The sequence below is a fragment of the Hetaerina americana genome, unplaced genomic scaffold (assembly GCF_022747635.1).
Source record: "Hetaerina americana unplaced genomic scaffold, ioHetAmer1.1.p SCAF_12, whole genome shotgun sequence".
In the NCBI taxonomy this organism is placed as follows: domain Eukaryota; kingdom Metazoa; phylum Arthropoda; class Insecta; order Odonata; family Calopterygidae; genus Hetaerina; species Hetaerina americana.
In genome coordinates, this window is record NW_027286292.1 from 29,952,914 (window position 1) to 29,980,153 (window position 27,240).

General features: G+C 41.5%; 1 protein-coding gene across 1 annotated transcript in view; it reads left to right on the plus strand.

Moving 5' to 3' along the window:
• The window catches only part of for (cGMP-dependent protein kinase for), a 175,603-nt gene that overhangs the window by 12,493 nt on the left and 135,870 nt on the right, over positions 1–27,240 (plus strand). The window contains exon 2 of the mRNA XM_071582842.1: positions 21,939–22,105. Within this exon, the coding sequence (XP_071438943.1) occupies positions 21,939–22,105 (167 nt within the window). The remainder of the gene's footprint in view (positions 1–21,938; positions 22,106–27,240) is intronic.

The following is a 27,240-nucleotide window of genomic DNA, read 5'->3' on the forward strand; positions in this document are numbered from 1 at the left end:
ATTTTAAAAAACCGTATATCGATATCTGAAACAAAACTGCAGAATGCTAATTTTCCTAAGACGATACCTTTCACTAAAAATACCCCCTGCATTTTTCGCTTGTACCGCTTGCGTCAGTTAACACGAAGAGGGTGAAGCATATGTATTTATGATCATTTGATTTATTACTCTTAGAAGATAACTTAACATGGGTAACGTAACCTCTTAATGCTTTACGATGTCATATGGTATACGAAAATACATGAGGACACATCTGTGGCATTTGTTAAAAGTCTGTGCCATTCCACGTTGCTCCGTACGCAACTCCGGAAGACATTTATTTTCAGGGCTCCGATTCTGGAGGAGGGAAGATGTCATGCATTTCTTGGACATAGTGTCCTCGCGGCCAGAATCGAGCTGTCTGCGGTTTCAGGTGATAAACTTTACGACAACGATAAACTATAATGCGAGTCCCATCTGGGTGTTTTGGATTTCCGCGGCATTAAAACCAGATAGACGCGAGAGCGAATAAAATGCAAGCGAATAGGGTACTATTTATAAATCTGGTACCCACCGCAGTCTCTCACCGCAAACGTCACTTATCTTCCTACACGTGGTCCAAATACTTTCTCTCGGCATCACTCTATCTTTGTGTTGCGCCAGTAGCAGAGGGCGTAGGTTGGTTGCGGGGGGTGGGGGCGGAAGGGAGGGGATTAGAGAGGAGGAGGAAGAGCGGGGGTGATGTGATCATTTGCGCGCATTCCTAGCGGCTTGGGGGGGGGGGGGGGAGGAGTTCTTAGCGGCTGTGGTCGCTCGCAACAGCCCTTGCTCGCCGCGCGAGCTTCCTCTTCCCCGGTTTGATGAGACGCACATGGGAGGAGCAGCGCCCACACCCATCGGCATTTTGGATCCCAGAATTTTCAGGGTAGATCCTTTCGTTTTCAAGGTGGTTGTTTACTAAAAGGATCGACCTAGCTGATCCGCTGTTCAGTTGATTTTCATGTAAAAATATTCTCTGCCGAAGTATTATATATTCGATAAATTACACAAATGGCAGAAACTTTGGCGCGGATAGGATACCATGACTAAGCATGGAAATGGGTAGGACACGGGGAAAATTATGGCCCCCAATTACAAGTATAAATTAGCTTTTTCAACCAGCGGAGAGATGTTGCGTTGTTACTTTTCGTAAATAAAAGAAACGTTGACCGTACCTGGTATCAATTTGTGTGAATACCGAGAGAGCCCTCTGTCATTTGTGGAAAAAATGTGTTAGAATTAAGTGGGTACAATTAAAATACGATTTGGATAAGGGCGTTTTTATCTGGAAATTCCGAGTGTGTACCGGTTATTTTTGTTGTTAGATATTGATGAGAATTCACCTGTGCTCGAACAGTTGGTCAGACAAGTTTTTTGAGTGCCGCCCGTCCGTTGAGTCCAACTCGCACTAGCATAAGCCGTGCGGTGCGGCGTGTAACATCCACATCTGCCGGGCAGGGAGCGCATTTCTGGGAGTAATATGCATTCATTTAGGTATCGTGGAAAATATTTCGGTGTTAGTTACTTTTTGTGTGATAATAGGACTAGGCGAGCAATGTATGACGTAGATGAGGGATAGCTTAGGTCCAGGCTTATTCTATGCCGAGATAGAAAGTTATTAAGGAAACTGAATCAAATATGGCCGTGGAGGTAGATAAAATTCCTGAATGATCAACTGAATGGTTTAGGAAATTGTGGGAGGAAGAGTTGATATTCACCGATTCGTAGCATTTATGAATGAGGGAATTGGCCGGAATTTGGCTTTGTCAGATCAGTTTTAGTTCCTATACCAAAAAATAAATATGTAGCAATATGTGAGGAATACAGAACAATAAGATTGATTTCGCACGAAGCTAAGGTGGTTCTTAGAATCATCAATAAGAGAATGGGGATCTCGACAAATGAATACATATGGGATGATCAGTTCGGGTTCAGGAAGGGGAGTAGCACGCGTAATGCCATAGCAGTAACGGGGTTTTAATAGAAAGGAAATTAGGATAGTCACTACGTGTTCATTGGTTTCGTGAATTACGACTAGACGTTAGACAGAGTAAATTGGGTAGAATTAATGAATGCATTGCAGAAAATAGGGGTCGCCAGATTCACCTGCAACCTGTGCATGACTCAGGTGCGAGTGGCGGATGGAGAGTCTGGTTGGGCATTGTAAAGAAGAGGAGTAGAACGGGCGTCCATGACCACCTGTATTTTTCAGCGTATATGCGGAGGAAGTGATTAAAGAGGCATGGGTAGAACTGCAGAGAGGAAATAAAGTCGGTGGACGATTCTCCATCAGTAAGGTTGTTAAGAAATGGCAAGTTAAATCTTTGATTTGGAGCGTAGTTTTTTACGGCGCGGAAACATGGTCATTAAAAGAGAATTGGCATAGATTGCAGACTTGAAATGTGGGCGTAGAGAAGGATGTAAAAGATGAAATGGATAGGAAGGAAAACAGAGGAGGAAGTGCTAAGCTTGTTGAGGGAGGAAAGAGAATTGTTGGGAGAAGTCAAAAGGAGGCAAGAAAGATGGATTTAGGGCGTTTTGATTGGGGGTGGGATGTTTAAGACTGTAATAGAGGGGAGAAAGTTGGGCAAACGAGGAAGGGCAAGGAATAGAATAGGCATGCTGAACGGAATGCGAGAGGAATTGATGAGAGGCTTACTGTAGTGCCCGATTTCAGGTTGTGCTTTTTGTTAGTATAGGTAAGTAAATGTATTTTTGCCGTTTTCAAAATGAGGCTCGGGAAATGTTAAACGGAAGAGGATAATATTAATTAAATATTTTCCGCTCTCTCGAGGAGAAATAGGCCGAGGATTCTCTTAGGAATTATTACATAATCATAATAAAGATTCTTCCTAGTCTTCCTAGTTGGAGGGGATGAGAACGGTTCCTTGGGGAACGCCAGCTAGGAGAGGGAAGAGAAATGAATAGTGCCCGCTGACTTTGACATTGGCGGTCCTGCCCGAGAGAAAGGAGAGGATTAATCTGATGGGGGCGGGGTGACTCCGGGGGTGAGGAAGAGTTTCCCGATGAAACCGTCGTACCAGACCTGGTCGAAGTTCGTTGTCCAGGAACGGGGTAGCCACGTAATACCTGATGTTGATGGCCCCTCCTGCCGGGTTAGTCAGCAGGGTTAGTGGATCCGTTGTGCATCTGTGTGAACGAAAGCAAAATAGGTGAGGGAAGATAAAACGCCGTTACCTGAAAAAACGCAATAAGCTTCGGGTAATGATTCTTTCGAACAATATCCCGATGACACTGGTCAGGGATAGTGGTCGGTAGTTCTCGGATTTAGGGCGGTCCTTTCTGAGCTTTGGAAGCATGACGATGGTCATGGACTTCCATACGACTGGGAGTACCCTAGAGAGAAAAGAATGTTAAAAATTAAAAGCAAGAAAGGAAGTACTGCCGATCTCATCGCGATGAACTTGGCCGTGGTCCCGTCATCACCTGGATAGGTGTTTTTTCTGGGTCGGCAATCCGCCATTTCCTCGGGAGAGATGGATGTCAGGTCATAGGCCACGGGCTCCTCCTGCAGGGGAATATGGCGGAATGGGAGAGTGTTTAGGTGCATCCTGCAGGCTGCAGCGTTTCCCTCTTCAAGGTCGGGTCATCCTGAGGGCTGTAAATTTCTGATAGCACCTTCCGGAATACCTCCGCTTTCTGCCTAGGGTCGGCGGTCGGGTTTACCTGATGCTCTATAAGAGAGTGAATATTAAGTTTCTGTTGCCCAGAGAAAACACAGTTTCCACAATGCCCCCTCCTCCATGCAGTTAAGCTTAGAGCTTGCAGTCGCCCAAGATTTCTCGTTGCATGCTATCGCCCTTCTGCGGAAGATAGCGTTCCAGTGGTTCCATTCTGTTTTCAGATTCGTGTCCCATCTGCGGAGTCATCGCTTGTAAAATGAACGCTTATAGTTTCATTAATTTAAGGATGTAGTCGCGGAGGAGGGGGCGAGAAGGGTTGATGGTTTTGGTGGGGATCCGAGCGGCCGCGGAGCTGAAATCGGGGTTCAGCTTCTAGATGGCTTCGTCCATGGCATTCGTGTTCAGTAGGACTTTTATTCCTTCGGCTGCCTCGGCGATGGCTAGATTGAAGGCCTTCTAGTTAGCTCTCTTGTAATCTGTAAAAGTGAATATACGCCTTACTAACCGTCGGATGCTTTTAAAGTCTTATTTAGGGGATTTGGGAGCCCCTGGCTCTGATTGGTGAAGCCGGGCGTTTGGGCGTCCATCTTGAATACCGCGTCCCAGCTAGTTCTTCCTCTCCTCTCCAACCGTCCTCTCGGTTGACACCCAGACGCCCGGCTTGACCAATCAGAGTCAACCTAGGGATTCCAGTCCCATATATAAGACGGCAAAAGAAGAGGATTTAATTATATAACGGGGTTTCCGTATTGTTGTTGTGATTTCTATCAAAGTTTATATATTCTTGTATTTACTGTCACTTTACGGAAATAAAAACCTATAAAACTGAAAGCGACGCACCTCGTTACTTCTGACCTGAAGACGTCAACAGCATGACTGGAGAAACTGTTGTCGCCAAGAGAGACTCTGACGTAGAGGAATGCCCGAAATTCCTAACTATTTTAGATAAACGTCGCGGAAACCTCAGATTTCATTTTGTGTAGAAATTAGGGATTTCTCTCGTACAAAAATGTGAATGCTGTCTTTTGTTTAGATGCGGTGTTTTACTTAGAAATCTTATATCAACTCGTTCTGCATTTTAATGGATTGAGTAATATTCTGTTAAATTTTGGGTGGCTAATGTAGATGGGTCGACAACAATTAAAATAATTTGTGTAATTGCCGCGATATTTCATTTATGGTATTTGTTCTTCACGAGCTCTCATGCAAGTTCAGCATGTAGTAATGGAATGAATTCAAAATATATAGAGTTGATATTTCGTAATTTGTGTGAAATTGCCTTCATACTATATCCTCCCAAGTAAAGTCACCAGTTTATCACGGCTCCTTTACAGGATCATACACGTGAAGTAATTGGCGATAAACTCCTATACCTTAATTAGGCTCCGCCAATCAAGATTAAAATTTGTTATATTCAGCTTCGACCATGATATTCTTCGTATCACCATGGTTGTTGCCGGATTCTCCGTTCCCGTATGACCCGAGAATGAGAGAGGAAATGTTGCGTTAAAAAAGAGGGAAGACCCAATGTACTACTGCAAATCCTTATGAGCTTCCTCATGAGGTATTCACCATTACGTATATTCAGGCTGTATTAGGAGAATGTAGCACAATATATTTGATTCCCTAATAGAGGCTTAGCAAAGGAAGGGTCTCACAAGCTCTTTTTAGCTCTATCAAAATTCATATCTTTCAAAATTAATTTGCTTTTACTAAGTAGCTTGTTACCGAGCGTGTTATGTGCAAAGCAATGCTTACATAATGCTGTATATATTGAAATATTATCAGTCACTTTCACATATGTATATCATGATAACTCGCGTTAACGGGGAAGATGTTCGTTCTATGATTGGCATTAGTGTTCTCTAAAATGAACCCACCAATTCTTTTTGAATGTGTTGGGATTCAGCATAAACGCGACTCTAAATAGTTTTGAATTGTCTAGTGGCTTGCACTTTCTATCTCTTAGTGTGTTAATTTCAGCAAGACTTGAAATCATTTTAGATCCTAACGTGGCCCATGTAAATTTTCAGAAGTATAAAGTAATTCATTACACTGTTGGTAGGTTCTGTTATAGGAAACCTTTCACCTCAATCCACCAATGTTATTGCATTTTCACCATAAAAGATAATGCATTGTACCTCCTACTCGGTCTGAAGTAATCATCTACATTATGCAAACTGAAATGAGGAAAATGAAGAAAATTAGCCAGCTATAACAAACTGCAAATAAAATTAATAACAAACGACACTGGTCTTTTCTTCTCCTTTTGTATTTAATATTTCATTTTTTCCTCTTGGTCCCGCATTGGTCGGAGTTCGTGATATATTCGGCATGACGCCGTGCACGAACGAAGCTAGCCGAACCCTATCACTTCGGGTATCACAATGAATGTCAATGGCCAGCGATCGTAACCTCTGGTTTCGTTGAGCGCTAGAAAAACTTACTCCTACGAAGAACGAGAACGGGCCAGCCGACCCTAAAAATCACAGGTGTGACCGGAACAGGTGAGCCACGAGGGGAGGCTGTCTGAGTTGAAAACTGCTCAGCCCGCCGCTCCGAGAGCGAAGGCCATTGGCCTTTGTTCAATCCCCCCCTTTCATGTTGCGCGTGTGTGTGACCTATTGCACCTTACCCCGGTGAACTAGTCAAGATTCGAGGCCTCAGCGATCCTTTTTTGCGCCTAGGACGAGGTAGAAGGGACTCACCTCGATGATCCTCACAAATTGCCCCCCCCCCCCAACTGCCCCCCTCGAGCAGTGTGCTCGAGCCTTTTATCCCTCTGTTCGATTGTGTTAGAGGTAGGTCACAAATCAGCTAACCCCTCCCCCCGCGAATGCTTTTCTTTTCCGTGCGTCCCCTCCCTCATTCTGGTGCGGTGGCCCCCCCCTCCCTGACCCGCCCATCATCCCACGATTAATACCTGGAGCGGTAGCGGCACGAGTGAAGATTTGGGGAAGAGGCTCGTGTGGATTTTCTTTTTTAAATGGCCACCGGAGTCTTTTTAAAGTAGCTCCCACGGATGTCGTGTGTGTTTGTTTTCTACTTGACTTGTCTCCTCACCCCCCTGCTCGTGCACTGAGGGGATAATAGGCGAGGCCGCCAGAAAGAGTATGCTATTTGGTGCTATAAATTATCAGAACCTACATTCCGTCCCATAAGTTGTAATTACCGTATTTTCCCATCGATAACACGCACCCAGAACTTTGTAGTTATCACGAATTTGTATAGATATCGCGCGCCCAAGGCTTCATAGTTATCTTGAACGTGTATAGAAGACCCGTATCTGCATATAGCACAGTACACGCACAGTAAACAACCCGACATGCACAGTAATCAACCCAAAGGTCGGTTTAGTAAGGGATGGTAGAGTTCACCCAGTACTAAGCCCTATACGGCGTGTGAATATTCACACATCAGGGTAGGGGGGCCAGTTCCTTTCCCTGTGCCGGTTATGGTTTCCCAGGAAGACCTGGTACCTGAAAAATCACATAGCTTGGGTGGAGCTATAGGTGCCCAGAGGGCCTTGCCCGGGAATCGAACCCGGGACCCTCCGGTCAGCAGTCCAACGCTCTACCCCCTGTACTACCGCGACCCGCGCATATATATATATAAATATAAATATATATATATAAATATAAATATATATATATATATATATATATATATATATATATATGTATATATGTGTATGTATATATGTATGTATGTATATATGTGTATGTATATATGGTTATATGTATATGTATGTATGTATATGTATGTATATGTATGTATGTATATGTATGTATATGTATATATGTATATGTATGTATATGTATATATATATATATATATGTATATATATATGAATATGTATATGTATGTATATGAATATGTATATGTATATATGTATATGTGTATATGTGTATATATGTATATGTGTATATGTGTATATGTGTATATGTGTATATGTGTATATGTGTATATATGTATATGTGTATGTGTATATATGTATATGTATATATATGTATATGTATATACATGTATATGTATATACATATATATATGTGTATATATATATATGTACATATATATATATATTTATTTATTTATTTTTGTGTGTAAAAGTACGTCTATCCATATATTAATAGATGGTAACAACCAATGAATATATGGAATTATAATTGCCTGTGAATATATCTACCGTAAGTATACAGAAGATTAGAGCCAGGTGATTGAAATTAACTATAACCACAGAAGGATCAAAAAATAAACAATATTTACAAGCCATTATTTCAACGCCAATGGTAGATGATGAGCAAGAGTTAATTTCGGAGAGCGAACTCGGTGATGTGCCTAAAGAGATAATACATGCACTTAATTCATTTAATTGTGATTCAGGTGACGAATTGCTTGGATTCGAGTGATCTACCTATCCTATCATATATTTATACGTACGTGTATATAATACGACGTACTCGACCTATACGTGAAGTAATATGTATTACAATATACGTGAAGTACTATGTATTAGAATAAACAAGTACTACGTATGAGAGTAAATAAAGTTTAGAAATTGTTTCTTCTTTTTCTCATGGATTTATGAGATGAAATTACTGTAAAAGTAGCAGATCTGTATAAAATCGAATACAATTAGAAAGGCATGCTTCCCGACCAATTTATTTTTGCGAGACTCCTTTAAATTATTGTGTACATAAGTATGTAAATGTTTGGATTTTTTAAATTTTCATTACATAACGCGCGCGTTATCGATGGGAAAATACGTTAGAACCCTTTAAATCAGGCACGATCTAGGCTTTCTAACGGTTTAACGGAATAATTTTACATCTTACCACCTTAATCTTTGGCAACCTTAATCTTTTTTTTCAACCAGAAGAAGTGACAAAATATGTGGAAGTATGGAAGGGAGTTGAAAACTGCTCAGGAGTAGTGTAGTACTGAAGTGTAGGGTATTGCGTTGTGCCATGCTAGGTGTGGCTTTAGTCGGTGTGCCAATGCAAAATCTAGCTTAATCAGTTGTCTACCATTAATGATAATAATGTATTTTTGAATAATTAATTAACTTATTTACAGGACAAAATATAGGCGTCCTGAGTTGCTCCTTGCATATCTATGGATAGATTTCGAATTCGTGTTCAGTGTCCCATTGGAGTGTGCTGAAAAGCATGGCCTGTGTAGTGGCCTCGAAGAGATCGTGAACCGTCGCATTGAAACAGTCGTTAGCAGAAAATATTGAGTGTATATACATATATTCCTTTAGATTGCAAAACTTTTTCAATTTCTGAAAATAATGTTAAAGTTTGGTGCTTCTTTCTCCAATATGATGAAGTTTTAAAAATGTCGCATTCCCTTTCCTATACCACTGTCAGTCTGGCGAGCTGATGGCGTCTACTCTCCTTAGATTTATTTCTGTAAATGTCACTGTACATTTTTTTTTAAATAAAAAACTAGATTAATTTTTGAAAGACAGTAAGAAGCTCATTTTCAGTTGACCATCCTAGAGCAGTTGATTCAATAAGTTTTACGATATAAGACTTGTATTTAAGACAGAAGTAACGGTCATAATAACCTACGCTCTCCTGATGACGTTATTCGAAAACCTTGGCAACTCCCACAGAGGAGTCCTCAAAATACACCGGTCGATGTTTACAGACATCAGTGAGTGTGTGCACTCCCAAGGGCGGTGTAACCTAAATGATACAACGGAGGGATAGGCAATTGCACAGAATGTCCCGGGGTTAAAAATCCTGATGCCTCCCTCCGGGTTCACTTAAAAAAGTGCTGCGCGGTTTTCTGGGTACGAGATATTTCTGGGGCAGAGCAAAACAACAAGGGGAAAAGAGTATCCCTTCCCTCGGTCAAAATTGCATGTATCTCGCGCCTATAATGCACCTATAATAATAGCCTTCGGGACAAAGACCCGTTTTGTTGCAGGCATCGACATTGTGTGGTTGCCACATGTTCACAGCATGAAGCCTGGGATAAGGCGGGATCCAAACTCTTGTGTTAATCTATGGAGATAGTTGGCTCCTAGCTTGATTGATAAATAAGCGATGGCCGTTTTCGAAACGATTCACCCACGAGTTGAAATTTTCATGGCGCGGTTTTCAGTGGCGAGACGCCTTACGAAAAACCGTGTTTATCACATTGATGGTGTAGTTGTTTCTCCGTGTGTGGGTTTTTGCGCATGTATTTTTTCAATTCCTCCCGAAATGTTGATATTATCTTGTGTTTATTTTCAAATGACGCGGCTCGTGGGCAGCTGCCCCGGTTGCCTTGCCCTGTCACAATACTACTGACGCAAACAATATTTTTTTTCCTTGAGGAAAAGGTCGTGGTGTGCGAAAGTTGTCCACAAAACATCCTTTCACTCTAAAGAAGGGTAATGTAATCAGGTTAATGCCCAGGCAATTGCGGTGTGCAGAATATTTCCAGGGAAAGAGAGGATCTCATCTCGGCATCCCATTATCGTGGAGTTCATTTATATCAAAATTTTCATGGCAGTGATAAGGATTATTATTTGAAAATTCGACTGCATAAATAGTTGACCATTGAAAGCATGGAAAACAGTGATCATCGCGGCGACTACTGATTTTAATACTTGCCTAACGCGAAAATGTGTCCGCATTGGTCAGGGGTGATCTTGTCCTTGACTCAGTCTCCAGGGGTGACTAGTCCCTATCACCTATGATCCGCCTCTGGGTTTGATTTGAGTTTGGGAAGTGTGACCAGGACTATGGTGGATTAACTTTTAGCACCGTGAGAATTGTTGATCTTCAACGGTGTCGGCCAGTTCGGCAAGGCAAATGTGTAATTTAAAAAAATAGAATGTTAAATTTCATTAACCTTACATGTCGTAAATTTTCGTTTAGGTAATATATATATTCACGTGTCTTCACTCAATATGCAAATATTAAAGTACCCTTGAATAATCAAACTTGTACAAATATATCAATAAACATATTCGATGTTTTCAGGCTTAACTTTGTGGAAATCCATTATCACTGAAGAAAAAAAACACTCATTTTTCCACCAGTTTTATTATGTACGACTAGTATCGACATCCTCCAAGACGTCATTGCATCAAAACTAGTGCCTAATAAAATTGGTGGGAAGACACAGTGTGCTTTTTTACTTCATCGATATCAATGAACGTTCAAATTGTACGTTTTGGGAAAAGCTTTATAAGTTGAACCGCATCGTTGTATGTATAACGTGGGCTGGCGCACCAGATGAAACTTTTATATGCGATACTGATATCGTCCGCATCTACACAATACCCCGCAAGCCTCCGCAATGGATTGTGGCGGGGTGTTAGGTCACCATCCATGCATGCACAATCCTACCACTGTGATGGGGGCCAAAATTATATTTTTAAATATGTACCGGGTGTGTTGCGTGTGTGTGTGGTGATGTTTTCGTGTGTCACTTCTAGAAGAAGTTCGCACCTAAGTGAAATATAATGTTTTATTTTTCGCACCCGATATGCGTCTGTAACTTACGTTGGGTAAGTTCGTAAACATGGACATGATGGGCTGCTATAATTATTCAATGGGAGTTCACATCGATTTTCATACATTATTTTAAATTTTTAGCTCTTCGAATGAGTTCTACTTTTTCCACAGTTAAATTTGTGTGTGTTCTGACACCCCCTTCAAACTTCCCTCATCGAAGGCTCGGAAATGACGGCGCGTTGGTCGCATCCCAACAATTGTCTGGTGTGCGTGTGGAGGATCCTAAAAGTTAAATTTATGTATGTACCATCCATCACGGGAGACGTTAGCATACCTCCTCCGATCCGTCGCACTGGTCTTCCGTTTGGAGTTATTTGCAATTATCTAATTGTCGCGGAAGGAACTGTCCGTCGATAATGAGGCCGACCAGAAAGGTTACTCATTTGTTTTAGAACAAGCTTAGCGCGACTAGGCAACGTCGTTGCGACTCTCCTGGCGAAGTCATTAAAATTTAGTTGTGAATATACTACTCGGTTTGGCCTAGTTAATAGAATGTCACTACTCTACGCCCGTTTAATTACCCGCCAGTAAGATTTTCGGTGGGTCCCAGAGCACATGTCCTCTAGAATTTTAATTGGCTCGGACATTCTCAGTTGAGTCAATGGCATTTATTTATCTATAGGAAATTAACCAAAGCGAGGACGGTGAGCTTTTATTTACCGTGCTTATACTACTTTTTCCGTTGACACAGTTTTACTTAGGAACCGTAACGTGTAATTAATTCTTTAAAAAAAAGAGCATTGCCGCAGCAGAAGGCTTTAATTTGCGTGAGCATGAGTGAGTGCGTGATTTGTAATTAATATACTAAGGTCCATCTTCATACCTGTAAGGTATCTAGGCGAGTGAGCCAATTTGTTTAGATTCCTTTTTGATGATGATTCGATTTTTTCGTTTAAATACTACAGCGCCATGTCACAAGTATGTGTGTTAGGTGAGCACAGCTATACCCAGCCGAGTTTTTTCCTCCTGATGATCGGTTCCTGAAGAAGCTTGAACGAAGTTAATACGAATTGAATAAGTAATCTGTGACTTAATCAATTAATTTCCCAAGCTAAGGAATTCGTTACTGTGAAAGGAACGGCAGTTATTAATAATTTCCAAAAAATGTCTCTTGGTTCATCTTGCTGTTTGTTCGTGTGCCGTTCATTTGGCACTCGCGTGGTTATAGTTCATCTCAGGCCCCTGATAGCACCCAATACCACAGAATTGGAATCGGAGATAATGATACATTTAAAAAATTGGATTCATTGCTGTAAAAATATAAAACTCCCATTTAATGCCTTACACCAGTCAGAATCCATCGTATTAAGCCGTTAGATTTAGCTATAGCTTTATATTAAGGACTGTGCAACTCAGATATCGTTATGTATGGAATGAAATCAACATAATCTGGCTTGGCTGTGTGAAACGTTTTTGATTTTTATAACGGAAAGGAAATTAAAAATTTACTCTGTGCAACTACACTAATACGTAGTAAAACGCGTGCCACTGCTTAATAAAATGTTGGAAAATTGTTCTTTTTCACTACGTCATAGTTTAATTCAATTGGATATTTAGTGCGACAGCTCCCTCTTGGTATCACAACAATATACAAGACACTGCCCACTTGTAGACACTGCCTAACAAAAGTTCCGACAGCATTTCATTTGTACCATGGATATTCTATTCAGCTTACGAGCGCTTTTTCTGTCGGAAAGATGATTTTTCCGTCTCGAAAGCTAAATGTAGAAAGTGATGTTGTCGAAGGACTGTTGCATGCATACGATACAAGAGCATAATCAGCAAATGTAAACGGAAAAGTCGGCATTGATGGCAAGCCGGTAATTATTATGGAGTGTTTATTTGAGTTGCTTAGCGACGACGTGTCATATTTTATTTTCTTTCCACACGCTCCGACTCCCGCATACCCATGTTTTTCTTTTTTTTATTGCGCTCGGATTTAAGGCTTTCCCCCTTTGCGGCTATGTGCAGTATTCTCGATAAGTGAGTGATATATGTACAGCTGGTTAGATTACTATCTGGCTCTTCCGCTGTATCTCTCGCTCTTTAGGGGCGTATCATGTCGCTTACCATGCATACGCCTGGTGTTTTAGTGCAATGTTGGCCAATCTTCGTGTTGACGGTTATGGCGTCTGGAAAACTCATCAACTTGCATTTCGCTCCGTTGGTCAGGAATTCACCCAGTTGCCCGACTATTCTGGGACGTTTTTTTTCTTCTTAAATTTGATTTTGCGGTTGCCTTTGGACAGAGCGTCGTTTTTTTTACCACGAAATCTCCATAGGTTCATATCGCCAAGTCACCAGGTCTGCTCTAATTGCAGTGACAATAATAGCTTCACTGACAGCGATAACTTTTTACTAAGCCTTCCGTTACCGTTTACGTATGCACGCGTGCGTCATTTGATTTACATGAGTTCACAGCGAAGTAGACATAATGAAAGTAATATGGCCGCGATGTTAGATTGCGGTGCCCACTCAAATACAGACTGAGGAGCGTATATTTTAGTTGATTAATTGAAGTTAGTTTTGATTGTAAGATAGTTCGTATCATTGATTTTCCAAAAGAATAGCAACCAGAAGCACTGTATTCCCCTTTCGTATGCTTTTCTCACTTGTCCTTACCACCGTTCCACGTCTTCCGGTGGACGGCGTTTTGCACTCTTTCGCTTGTTGTATTCGACCCCCCCCCCTCGAAACAAAGAGCCTCGCGATTTTATCTCGCTTGCATCCAGCACGCAGAGGAAAAACAATGCGAGGGATGGGTGAGGGAAGTTGTAACGTTGTCTTTGATTTTCCGAATGGACAGGGAAATTCTATAGGTCACGAAAGGAGTTACTCATGGCGAGGCTTGAATTCAGCACGCTAATATGAATAAAGGCAGTGTTATTCAATTTATTCTTCCCATTGACACTCGGCCTCTTAAGGTTCCGAGCGGGTTGTTGCATGGCCGAACCATGCGGGGGTTTCCTTTTAGCAGCCCGGAAGTGGGTCCTGCGGAACAGGCCTCAAGGTGGCCATTGTCACATTCTCAGTACGAACTGGTAGCAAACGTTCCAGTCCGTGAAGCACCCTGGCCAGTCAAAGAAATTGCATCGAATTCCGATGATGAAGGCTAAAGCAACTTTGAATTTCTACTGTCCCAAAAGTTGAAGAGAGTAGAGCAGTGGAAAGAATTTTTGCTTGAAAATTCAAATGTTTGTGTGTTTACCCTTCTGTTAGTATTGAACTTCAATCACACTACTTTTATACGAGTGTATTTGGAAATAATTTTCCGTGCGCATGTAAATAGGGGAAAAGAGAAAAATGAGACGAGTATAAGGTTAGTGGGATAGGTAGAAGAATATATATCCCAAGCAGAAAAATATTCCCTGACCAAAGAAATTTTTCTGCTCTGAATCCACACAGACATGTAAGCATTATTATTATTAGGTAATCTACCGGTTAAGGTAGGTTTTTGGATGGACATAATTACTAATTAAATAATTTGTGACCCTTAGTAAAACACAACATCCTACTCTAAATCAGGTCCCTCTTCAGCTCTGAGTTCTTTCTTCCTCCCTTCATCCCGTCCAACATCCCTATCCTGTTCCTTCCCTTTCCTCGTTTGCCTAATATTCTCCCCTCTATTAGAGTCTTCAATATCCCACTGCCGGTCAATACCGCCTTCAGCCACTTTTCCTGCCTCCACAGGATTTCTCCCAACAAACCCCTCTCTTCGTCCAGCATACCAAGTACTTCCTCATTTGTTTTCTTCTATGTCCATTTCACTTTCTCCATCCTTCTTCAAACCCACATTTCAAAAGCCTCGAGTCTACGTCTATCCTCCTGCTTCAATGACCACGTTTCCGCACCGTACATAGCTACGCTCCATATCAAAGTTTTTACGAGTCTTTTCTTAACATCCCTAATCAACGTTCCTCTCATTAACTCCCTCCTCCTTGAGAAAGCCTCTTTGCCTAGTGCAATTCTTCTCCTTACGTCCCTACTACTTTGACCGTGTTGGTCCAAAAAACTACCGAGATACGTAAACTACTCTACCTGCTCTAGTTTTTGCCCTCCTATTTTAATGTTTAGCTTAGCCTTTTTCTTTCTAGAAAATCGCATAACCTTTGTTTTATTAATATTGATTCTCATCCCATACCTGTCACACTGAATTTCCAATTCACTCAGCAATGCCTGCAACCCCTTGGCTGACTGACAAACTAAAGCTTGGTCATCAGCAAACCTAACTGATTTTACGAATTCCCCGCCCACTTTCATCCCTACCTCCAGTGCTTCCCTTGCCTCTTTAATCATTTCCTCTGCATACAGGTTGAACAGCAACGGTGATAATGGGCAACCCTGCCTTACCCCTCTTCATAGCACTGCCCATCCGGACTCCCCGTTCCCCACTCGCACCTGAGCAATCTGAGACATGTGCAGGTTGCGGATTAGCCTCCTTTCCCTCCAATCTATTCCTATTTTCTGCAATATAATCATTAGTTTTTCCCAATTCACTCTATCAAACGCTTTTTCGAAATCTACGGAACAGGCAAACACCTCCTGGTTGTATTCTATATTCCTCTCGATTAATAATCTCATTACTGCAATGGCATCACGCGTACCTCTCCCCTTCCTAAACCCAAACTGATCATTCCCTAAGTAAGCATTTGCCCAACTCTCTATCCTTTTGTTTATGATCCTGGGAACAACCTTAGCTACGTGGGATATCAAACTTATTGTCCTGTAGTCCTCACATGATGTAGCCTCTACCTTTTCCGGAATAGGAGCTACAACTGATCTCACAAAATCTCCCTCCAAGCCTCTTCCTCCGATATTTTCCTAAACATTTCAATAGTTCCGCGGGAATGTTATCCACCTCCAGGGTCTTATTTAGTTTCATCTCCTTTAATGCCCTTTCTATCTCATCGTCTAGTATGCCTGGGCCTAAGCTATCTTCTTCTACGTCATGTTCCTTTTCTATGTCTAACTCTGTTGGTCTCAGTTCTTTACTATACAGTTCTTCTATATACTCCTTCCATCTCTCTTGGATCTTTCCTTTGTCAACTATTATCTTACCCGCATTATCTCTAACTGTTAGCATAGATCTTCCTTTCTTACTTCCCGATAAATATTTAACTTTGGTGTACAGCGCACCAATTTCACCCTTCCTCTGCAAACTTTCCATATCCTCGCACTGCGTCTTCCACCATGCTTCCCTTGCCCTATTTGTTGCCCGCCTTAATTTATTATTGAACTCTTTTTACTTCATTTTGCCTAACTCTGTGTTTATATTCTTTCATTTTCTCCTCTCATCCATCTTCGCAATATTTTCATCCGTGATCCATAGTTTCCTAGTCTTTTACACATTAAGGGTTCCAATAGTGTCCTTTGCGGCTTTCGATAACCCATTCTTGACACTTTCCCGTTTTTCTTCGATAATATTTAGCTCTTTACAATCCTCCATTATTTTCCCTGCAGCCTGTTGGTACTCTTTCCCTTTCAATCCATTTAATGCTTCTACATTACATTGTCTAACCCGCCGCCCCTGCCTTATCTTTTTGAAACGGACGTTACATTTCATAACAACAAAATTTTGGTCAGAGTCCGCATCCGCCCCCAGGAAGCTGTGGGAATTTATCACACTGTTCCTAAATTTTCTCTAACCAGAATATAGTCTAGCTAATACCTATCTGAGTCACCTGGCATTTTCCATGTATACCTGCGTCTTTTGTGGTGTCCAAACCAAGTGTTGGTGATGACTAGCCCCTGTCTCCTGCAGAGCTCAACTGCTTTCTCCACGCGGTCATTCCTCGCGCCTAAACCGTAGTCCCCCACCTCATCACCATCTCTTCCTTCGCCTACGGTCACATTCCAATCCCCCATCACTATCAAATGTTTCCTTGCGGGAACACACGCTATTATGTCCTCTAACTGTTCGTATATCCTATCGACCTCTTCCTCCGTATGGTTGCTCGGTGGCATGTATACCTGAATAATATCAAAGTTCGTCGGTTCTGCTTTTATCTCTACTAGTAATATATTCTATCCGTTACCTGCTCTATGTTGACTACGCTTCTTCCTACCTCTTTATTGAATACTATGGCAACCCCTCGTTGGCTCTCGTCCCCGCCGCTGTATATTATTCTACAATTATCACTCCAGTAATCCCCGCTATCATTCCATCTCACCTCGCATAGACCTAAAATATCTATTTTACCCCTTTCCATCTGTCGCTTAATATTCTCCTATTTCCCTTTCCGCATCATTGTCCTAACATTCCACCTTCCTATTCTAACCAATTCGGTCTTCTTCTCCTGCATCTTCTGTCCTGCTGCTTCCGGTTTTCCTTGCAATGGTTTCGTGGGATGACGACCGCAGAAGCCTTGCTTCCCCCACTGCCGGGCACGACACACGGCCGATTGCGCCGAGCCCCGTAGTTGCCAGGACTCAAAATCTCTGTATTGTCCATCATATAAATCTTGGGAATGATAATTGAGGTGGTTTCCCGTTGCCTTCCTCAATAGTGTTTTTAACGTGACACCATCACTTGCTGGTAGCCCCACTGGGGTCAGACGCCATTGTAGCCGCCTCACTGAGGAACAGACGCTGCGTAGACTACCTTTCGTCTGGCTCCTAACCTTCGACCTATTTGGCATGGGTGACCCTACAAGGAGCAGTTATTATTACTCCCGCCAGCACAGCTCTAGGGGTCATCGGAACGCACAAGCCCTTCCACCACATCAAGGTTGTAGTCCGGGGAGGGGAGAATGACTATTTGAACACTTTTTCCCTTGAGCCATAAAGGGCTTTTAAGCCACTGTTTAAGGAAACAGAATTTGGTGTGTTGTTTACAAGGGATATTCAATCCCTCTCCGGTGATCAGACACGTATTCAAATTTGTATGATACCACCACGCTCACAATCCCTGCTGGGGTTTCCCGAATTGGTTTACAGTCTCCTATCTCCCAGTCTACTTCTTTTTTTGTGAATCAAACCCTTTCTTTTCAATTCTCCCCAATTCGCAATTACCGAAACAGGCAAATATATCCTGATCACATTCTGTCCCTCTCTGTTAGTGACATCACAACCTCTAAAGCATCACGCGTTTCTCTTCTCTTCCTGGGCCTAAAGTCATCATCCCCTAAGTATTCATTTTCTCTGCTTGCACTCATTTTATTCATGGTCTTGAGAAGTACTTTAGGTGCATGGTAAATCGAACTTACTGTTCTGTAGTCCTCGCATGATGTAGGCATTCCCTTTTTTGGATGGGAAATTAAACTGATCTAACGATATCTTTCGGCCGAATTGCATCCCTAATTGAAGCTATGAATTATTTCACAATAACACTACCTCTCACGCCCTCCTAAAAACCTTTAAGTACGAGTAGTTTTGCGGGAATGATGTCTACTCTTATAGCCTAATTTAATTTCAATTCCCTTAATGAGTCTAGCGTATAAATGGTTGTGGTTCATTTTTATTCCCTTTTTTTGCATAATAATGAGTAATTAATTGGGTGGATTAACCCAATTTAAAACAATGAAGTCATCCTCCAGCCTGTATTATTTTACAAATAGACATTTTAGTACTCTGCAAGCCACCGCTAGAGTATGTGGCAGAGGACAGACTAATTTTGTCCCGAGTATGACCCAACCGCGGTCGGACAATACTATTCTAATCCCTTATCGTCCGTGGGAAAAAATCACATCTTAAACCCATCTTTGCTGCACTTGATCTCTCTCATTTAATTGACTTGAACTCTCCTACCGTAGTACGATGTGACGGGTAATAATAAATTTTCAACATCACTGCTAAGGAGACGTCCTTTCAATTTTTGTAAGATATTTAATCTGTAATTCAAACTTCGCTCCGTGAGTGTTATCCAGCCTAACTCCTATAATTACTTGGATACGCTGCTAAGTTTATCATAGCAACGTTTTACAAATCCAGCTCCTCTACGCTGACCGCGGTCGAATTTGGTAATCAATCTAACTTCGTGGGCATCTCGTATACTTACATTCAGCATATTCTAAATGAGGCCTAACCTGTGCGAGATAATATTTCTCTTTGGTATTTTCATCACATTTATTCAAATCTTCTAATAAATCGTAAATTTTTGTTAGATTGTCCACGTATGTATACAAATTTGCTCGTTATTTGATGGCTTTTTTTCTGAATATTTTTCCCTTTTCCCTTCTTCTTCCTTATCATTTACCCTTCCCACTAGGTACTTCCCCCCTGCCACTCTCCTTTTTGGTCTATCGCGGGGTATTTATTTCGATGTCAATTGCCCTTTGTATCTCATCATCAAGTATGGCTGGACCTAAGCTATCCTCATCTACATCATTCTCTCTTTCTTTATCTAGACTTGCTCGCCCAATGCATTTACCATTCAGTTTCTTTATACAGGTATTCCTGTATACACGTATTCCTTCCATCTCTCTTTGATCTTTTCTGGTTCCAATAATATTTTTCTTGACTTTTCTTTGATTTTTTGCGCGGCATTCTCTCTTCCTGACCGTGCTTTCGTCATCATATATAGATCGATTTCAACCTTCCTTTGTAAAATTTACATAGAGATTATCTTGGATTGAGATGGTTCAGTAATCCTTAGTGACTCTAAATACCAGCCCAGTGTTTTATTTTGAATTCTCAGTCGCTGTTGTATTATCTGGCTTGCTTGTCCAGTGGTCCTTCCCCTTCAACCGCATGACGTGGTTTTGATGCGATTTCTACATCTACTTAATACCCCGCAAGCCGCCGCTAGGGCGTGTGGCGGGGGGGATTTGATGCATCTGAAACTCCTGGCTCTCGCTAAGAGTTGTTACATATTGCGATGCCTTTTCGATATTTTCACTGAATTCTAAATCCTTTCAACTATACGCAGTTGAACTCAGGGAGTGTGGCTTCTTGTTGACTTAGTTATCTTGCGTCGTAGTTTCATTTTTCCCGGCTTTTCACGATGTTTCAGTGGCTACATTAACTGACTCGTTGATTGACCTATTCAGTGAAGTAGCAAAATTTGAATTTATGGAAGGGATTCCAAATAAATTTTTTCGCGATGGTGCGTATGTGCATTTAAATTGTGTTTTTGCGTTAAGTAAGCCACATGAAAAATATCCAAGGGCACATGACTGGATTGCTTGCAAAATATTTGCCGAAAATATACCAAATTCCTTCTTTAAGTATCGTTAAGTATTTCCCTTTCCCCTCTCATTCCTTTAAAACTAGCCTTTACGTAAAGTTATTCATGAAAAAAGAAAAAGTATCAGTAACTGAATACTCTCATCTTGCTGTATCTGATCTATTATTTGGCATATATAAGTGAATTAGGCAATTGAAATAGAGAGAGAGAGAGAGAATGTTTACTTTTTACAGTGGAAAGGATCAAACACTTAAATTAACTTTTAAGGTATTTCACTTTTCTCGAATTAACAGGATGTAATTAGGAGGAGATCGCGCAACGCTATTTGAACCATTTATTTTATTGATAGTACCACTAGTGGTGGTCCTAGTTTCACTTCATGACATAAAGCTGTAAAATGCAGGCTTGAAATAGTCTGGACCAATCAATAATTCGAAGAAAATAGTCTGAAATACATTATCATTCAAAGAATGTTTACATAAAGCATTGTTTAAGTTGTTTACATAAAACCCCGCGGATTCCAGCGGTAATTACGTGTAATCGATAACTTAATTGATAGAGCATTGACCCGGAAGTCGAAGGTCCTTGGTTCAAGTTCTGGTCAAGGAAACGTTTCTCTGTATGGAATCCGCACCCTTCCTCCTTCCCCAATGCAAGTACTTGTGGGGGCGATAGGAGATGTAATTTTGAATACTCTCCCCTCATATGGACATATTCTCGAATTCTTTGGTATTGAACTATGTCAATGGAAGCATGTCATGGGGTACGATTCGTACACTGCTGCTCTTAAAGCTGCTTAGTTATTACAGACTAGTCTGAGATGGTTTGGCTAACTTTCATTGATTTCGGGGTATATGAATGCTATTTAAAAATGTGGGTTACCTCTGTCTATTATTCAGTATTTTTAATATGAAACTCTGAAATCGCATTATTCTATTTTGAAAAGCAAATTTGGGCGATAACTTTGAACTTTCACATATGCGTAAAATGTTTTCAGCAGATGTAATAGCAACTTCAGTGTTCTTGCGAGTTATTGTTGAACCAATGCTATGTATATCTGTTTGTAAACGAGGATATGGCTTTGTCTTTGATATTCTGTAACACAGAATTTGGGACTACATACCGTTAACAAAGGATATTATGTCTATTAGGGCAGAAAGGCAGTATTAGCTACGATGTTGTGGGTGTTTTGAGCATAAAGTACTTTATAAATATATTGTATGCATGTTTTAAGTATATTAAAATTCAAGATTTGGGGCTTTTGGGGTGCTACATTGCAAACATATAATATAGGAATAGTTTATCCATTTGTGAAGCATAAAAGGTGAATGCGACATTTTGGATCAAACGTGAGCCCTTTATCCTATAGAATTGGTTAATGTTTAATGTTGACGTAATTTATTGATATGAAGCTGAATAAATAAATATTTTGGGCGTATCTTTCATATTTTTTCGCAGTGTAAGAATATATAATGAAAATTCAGGTTTCAATTTAAAATGAAAGACAGTGAACGCTGAAGTGACTTTTAAAGGGCCTAGTTAATGAAAGATGCTGTTGCCCCCCCCCCTCTGAAAGTTAGAAAACTGCTGTTCTAAACTATTTTTTAAAGCAGTGTTCATTCCTATTTTTAATAGATCCCGAGACCTGATCAAGGCAGCCATTCTTGACAATGACTTCATGAAAAACCTGGAGAAGACTCAGATACGGGAAATAGTGGACTGCATGTACCCGGTCGTATATAGCTCAGGAAGTGTCATCATCGAAGAGGGAGATGTCGGGAGCATTGTCTACGTCATGGAGGGTGAGTACTACGTCGCCTGCACTGATATTATACCGCCTCCCACGCATCACGGCTGTTTTTATTGTCGAGAGCTTTGATGCGTTCGACACGGTGATAACCACTCCTTTCTCTCAATTTCTTCCTTCTATCAGTAGTTTATGACCATAAAAGCTAACCTGCTTCTGCCGCGGTTGTTATTTGCAATACCCATTTCGGCGGTTACGACTCGTAGACAGTTGGTTTCAATGCAGGAAGTGGCTATCTCCATTCTGGATATAATTTATATTGGCATGAAGTTTTCTTTACTCTAATTACCCAAACTGCGTGTCCTTTTGAGTACTAGATCATCCTGGGTAACTACAGACGTCACAGGGACTGGTTCTACTATCGTAATGTGCGAATTCACGCGCCCATTGGCTTAGTATTGGGTACGACATATCCCCTCACCTATCAAATTGGCCTTGAGGTGTTTGGGTTGATAACTGTGCTTTTGGTTGGTTAATCACCCATTTGAAGTTGGGCGCCGTGACGTGAGGGTCTGCGCCGCACTGTCTGCAAGTAAGCCCTAGTTCGCTTCTTTCCGATGACTCGACCCCTGTAGTGCAGCCTTCCAACGATCACTTCCACATAACCCCGCTGGAGCAATATAACGGTATGATCGGAAACGCGTAATTAAAAAAAATGCCAGGACCGTTTAGTTAGCCTATCGGGCTAAGAGGCAACGGGATCCTCGTAGGAGCGGGCTTTTGCTGATATATCGCTCGCAGCGACGATATTTCACGTATAATTGTGTAAAAAAATAAACTTCCATCCAATCGTCTGCGAGTTTGTTCTTTGTTACATGCCGCAACTGAGGGAAAATTAGCCGAGAGGCACTAGAGCGCTGCTTTGCTCGAAGGGCGGGGCTTTCTAGCGGCTCGCTTTTGTCCAGGAAGGAGCTGCAATAACTCATATGGTGGCGTTCTGTTTAAAGGTTATTGCTGGGATGCCTTTCTGAATTTGTAGTTAATATTCCACGTGTCCAAGCTAAATTAAAGTAAAATTTATATCGAGACATGGTGATACCTCATAAGTGTTGATTCTTCTCGGTGTTGGCATTACTTCAACTCCCCGAATTGCAATAAGAATATGCTTCTGTGCTTACGACTTCATTTTCCTTTTTGGGGATAATAGTGTTTAAAGAATATTTCTCGGACTTAACTTTCTGCGGGTTTAACTTTTTAATGCCCGCTTGGCGTACTTATTACATATTCGTACACGTGTGCTCAATGATCGTAACTGTTGAGTTACCTCACTATGAATATGTATGTACACGTTTTAAGTACTTAACGAACTAAGTTATCTAACCGATTAAATCCCAGTTCTCATTGTCAATAAGAAGGCAAAATTGTCCCAGATGAACCATCGTATGAAGTGGTCCATTTGTATTCAGAGGTGTTTATTAATATCCATGTACAGGGGCACACAAAGAATGTAAGGAAAATAACGGCGATATCGCGCGTCATGTTTAGGTATTGTGGGACACATACGAAATGTAATATCTGTCACTAACAAAGTGAATCATGTCCTATTTCGAAAAAAAGAAGTGTGGGGCAGAAGTATTAGAATGATCATATTTTCTCATCCTCTCCGCTCGCGATCATTCCCCCATCCCACTATTGCCCAATCTGTGACCCGAGCCATAAACTTTCCTCCATTCCACTCCCTATTCACTCGTCCCTCTTTCCATCCCCTAGTCTCCCCTTCGGTAATGACTGTAAAAAAAGCCCTCCATTAAAGCCTAATTTTGCGGTTAGCGATTTCCGTGGTTTAATGTGAGCGGCGAGAACATTTACTTCCTCCGGGTTTCGGTTGGTATCCGTCTCTGCCCATCTCTTATATGCGTAAGAAAGTAAGAGTTGAAACCTCGGCCTGCTAAATAAAGGGAAATTGAACTCGTGAAAATTTCATCCACGGAAAGGAGCTGATTTTAGTAACCGAGTGGCGCAAAATTTGGTTTCATCCCGAGTGCTTGGGACTTTGGCCCTCTCTCACGCAACTTCTCATTCGGGAATCGAGATGGTGCGGGGGCTAATGTACTGGCTTCCCACCCAGAGGGCGCGGGTTCAAATCCCGGCGGTGTTGAATATTTTTCAGAGGTATCTCGATCCCTACATGAGGTGCTTTGTGGAGGGCACTTTGAGTGAGTACGCCGTCCGTCGGATGGGACGTTAAACTGCGGACCCCTTGGCGCCCTTCGTAAGGAGTAGGCTAATGCCGACGCCGGGTTTCTCTGCACCCTTCATCCTTTCCTGTCCATCCCCTATGGCGCAAATGACCGCAGCAGTCGGTCGCCTCCCCTCAAAACTACTACTAACTTCGAATTCAGGGTAGCAATAACGGGAGCTCTCACGTTATTTCGCTCGTAATTGTGTTACTCGATGGGATAGACCACGTAGTGCAATTACAGTTCAGTAATTTTTAAAATAAAATTTTACGCTCAATCACACGTTAGCAAGTACTCTATAGGGGAGCATCCGTTTCTGAATGAGTGTCACACGTGATAGAGCAGGAGTCTTGTATTCTCTCAATGGACTTAATATTTCGAGGGTCTTGAAATTTCGCGTTTCAGCTGTAGCAATTTAACTGAAATGTGTGAGTATACTATATTTGGCTGAGCGTTGGGCTAATGGCCGGTGGGGGGGGGAATCCAGGCTCAATTCACAAGTGATGCCCTTTAAAATCTAAGAGGTGCGTTCTCAGAACTTGGGAAGCTGAATAGTGGCACGAGGAAAGTAACTGGGCTTCCCTACCTTGAATTCGTGGTTTTCACGTGCCTTAAGGGGTGTGAGCTCAATCCATCCTTCGCCTATCAGATCTAGCCTTCGGCTTGTTCACTGTGAGAAGTAATTAGACCTGTTGTAGTATCCCATGACTTCGCAAACCATCGCCTACTCACTACGATGCTTTCGGAAAGGTATCGGCCGCGACGATTGTATCGATTCCTCGTTGGTCAATTACTTTTGTAAATGTGTGTCTCTCAACTTTTTGATACAAGGGCGCTTTGGGGGGAAAAGGCTGTTTTCTAAAAATAGGACCAGTATTCTTGGCTTCTAACTCTTCCAAGTGGCGCGGGTTCCACGGGCCCCAATAACGACAGCAGCGGGGTGAGCCTTCCAGTATGGGACGTTCGAATTGCTTTTCGACGGAGTTGACGCGCATGGAACGACTCGATACACTGGTGAAAAGCAAAACGGAATTCGTTCTAATGTCTAAATGTGCACAATTGGCTTTGACGTCGTCAGTTCCGTTATCCTATCGTCATCATTCCACAAAATTTGTTGATCGGAGCAGCAATGAATACGCACTTACGAAAGTGCCGCTCCCGGTATTTTTTCTTCCTGCAATGGCTTTTATACCGGTGTTCTATTGATGAGCAAAATCCAATCGAAGAAATCTGGCGGCCCATAAATGCAAAATGCGATGGAATCAGTTCCCCGCAGGATTACAGCCTCTTTTAACCCTTTTTTACTGTGCTAGTAATGATTAGTGTTATTTTTCATTATTGATATTCCATAGGCTACCGTCGATTAAAACCGAAGAATAATTTGTATCTTCAACCTCTTTTTATTCATTTGTCTTTGATGGTCATGATTAGTCTTAAAATTCAACAATTATTATCACCTTGACCGGGGTGATATATTGGTCAAAGGGAATAATTTTTTACATTTACATCGTCAATTTCAATTCGCTACGTTTTTTAAGTTGTATCGTCGAACTAATTGTACCAGGGCATGTCTTTAAGTTAACGTCCCGTATGTGAAATTCATCGTGTCTTTTCTATGTTGCCTTTATCACGTGCTATCTCGTCAAAGCTATGGCAACTCTATTGCAATGAAGAAAATTAACTGAAAAATAAATTCGCCCACCGTATCAATCAACGCCGTATTGTGATTGAGTTGCTTGCAATCGACAATGTCTCCGATTTTCATGGCGGAATAGCCATGGTTGTATAGCCATGTGGTAACCATAGCGCTCGTATCTATGGAACAATGCTACCGAAATTTTAACTCAGTTCAGGATGTGAATTGAGCCATATAATTGAGCCCCAGCGGCGTGGAAGCTTAAATGATAGTGTACTACTTCTATAAGAAAGACTTTTTCGAGTATGATCGTTGATAACAAATCAAGAATATTATCGCCCCTAGTTGGTGAGGTGACAAGTTGATGCAAGGAGTTGTACGTAAAAGAATTCAATAGCGACTTGCAGGTCTTTGCTGATATTATTCTCGTGTTGAGTTCTCTTTGTCGCCCGGCGGCCTGTGAAATGCGCATACACATATTATTTTGGATTCACGACTTGTTTTTTTTAACTGTGGTTAATGGAAAACCGCAAGTTGGACATGGATCGGAACCCTTACCCTGAATGTCGGAATAGCGTTTGTTTTTGGACTTAGTACGAGGTGAGCTACATATTCATTCATAAAAACTAGCTTATTGCGCTGATTACATTGCTTGGGAGTGAGTCCCATAATTTTTCTTCTCAAAGTAGCCTTTCGCTGGAGAACAGGACGACTCTGTTTGAGGGGAAGTGTGTCTTTCACTTATAGGTGTGTAATGCGAATTAAGGGTGTCAAGCTAAAGGAGGTGCGAGTGGATAATCAGCCCAGTGCGTCATAAATCGGATTAAATTCATCAATGGCGATTGATAAATACGTGAAGTTAAATTGCTGTGGAAAAATAAATAAGATTACTTCAAACTGCTTTTACGCAGTTACGTTACTGTTGCAATTAATTACTAAGAAATGAGTGGCGGAACCAACGGACTCAGAATGTTTTTCGTGCGCGAGACCTCGTTGTCATATCATTAGGTAGTTCTAGTTTAAACGGTGAATGATAATGATAGACCCCCTACTTACTCTATGACACGCCATCGGTTTGAGTTTTTATTTGAGGTTTGAGAGTTTCTGGAAACTTTTTTCTTGTTCTACTTTTGTGTACTACTGTGCGGTGTGAATTATCGCAGTTTCTTTCAAATTCCTTGGATTTTTAGATTTAATTAAATTATCTAAAGTAATCACATGACCTGAGCGTAGCGTCACAAGAAAATTTGTGTTAGAGGTATGCTCTCATTTTTATTCATTAGGTGATGTTTTTCTAACCGAGGTATGAGTGAA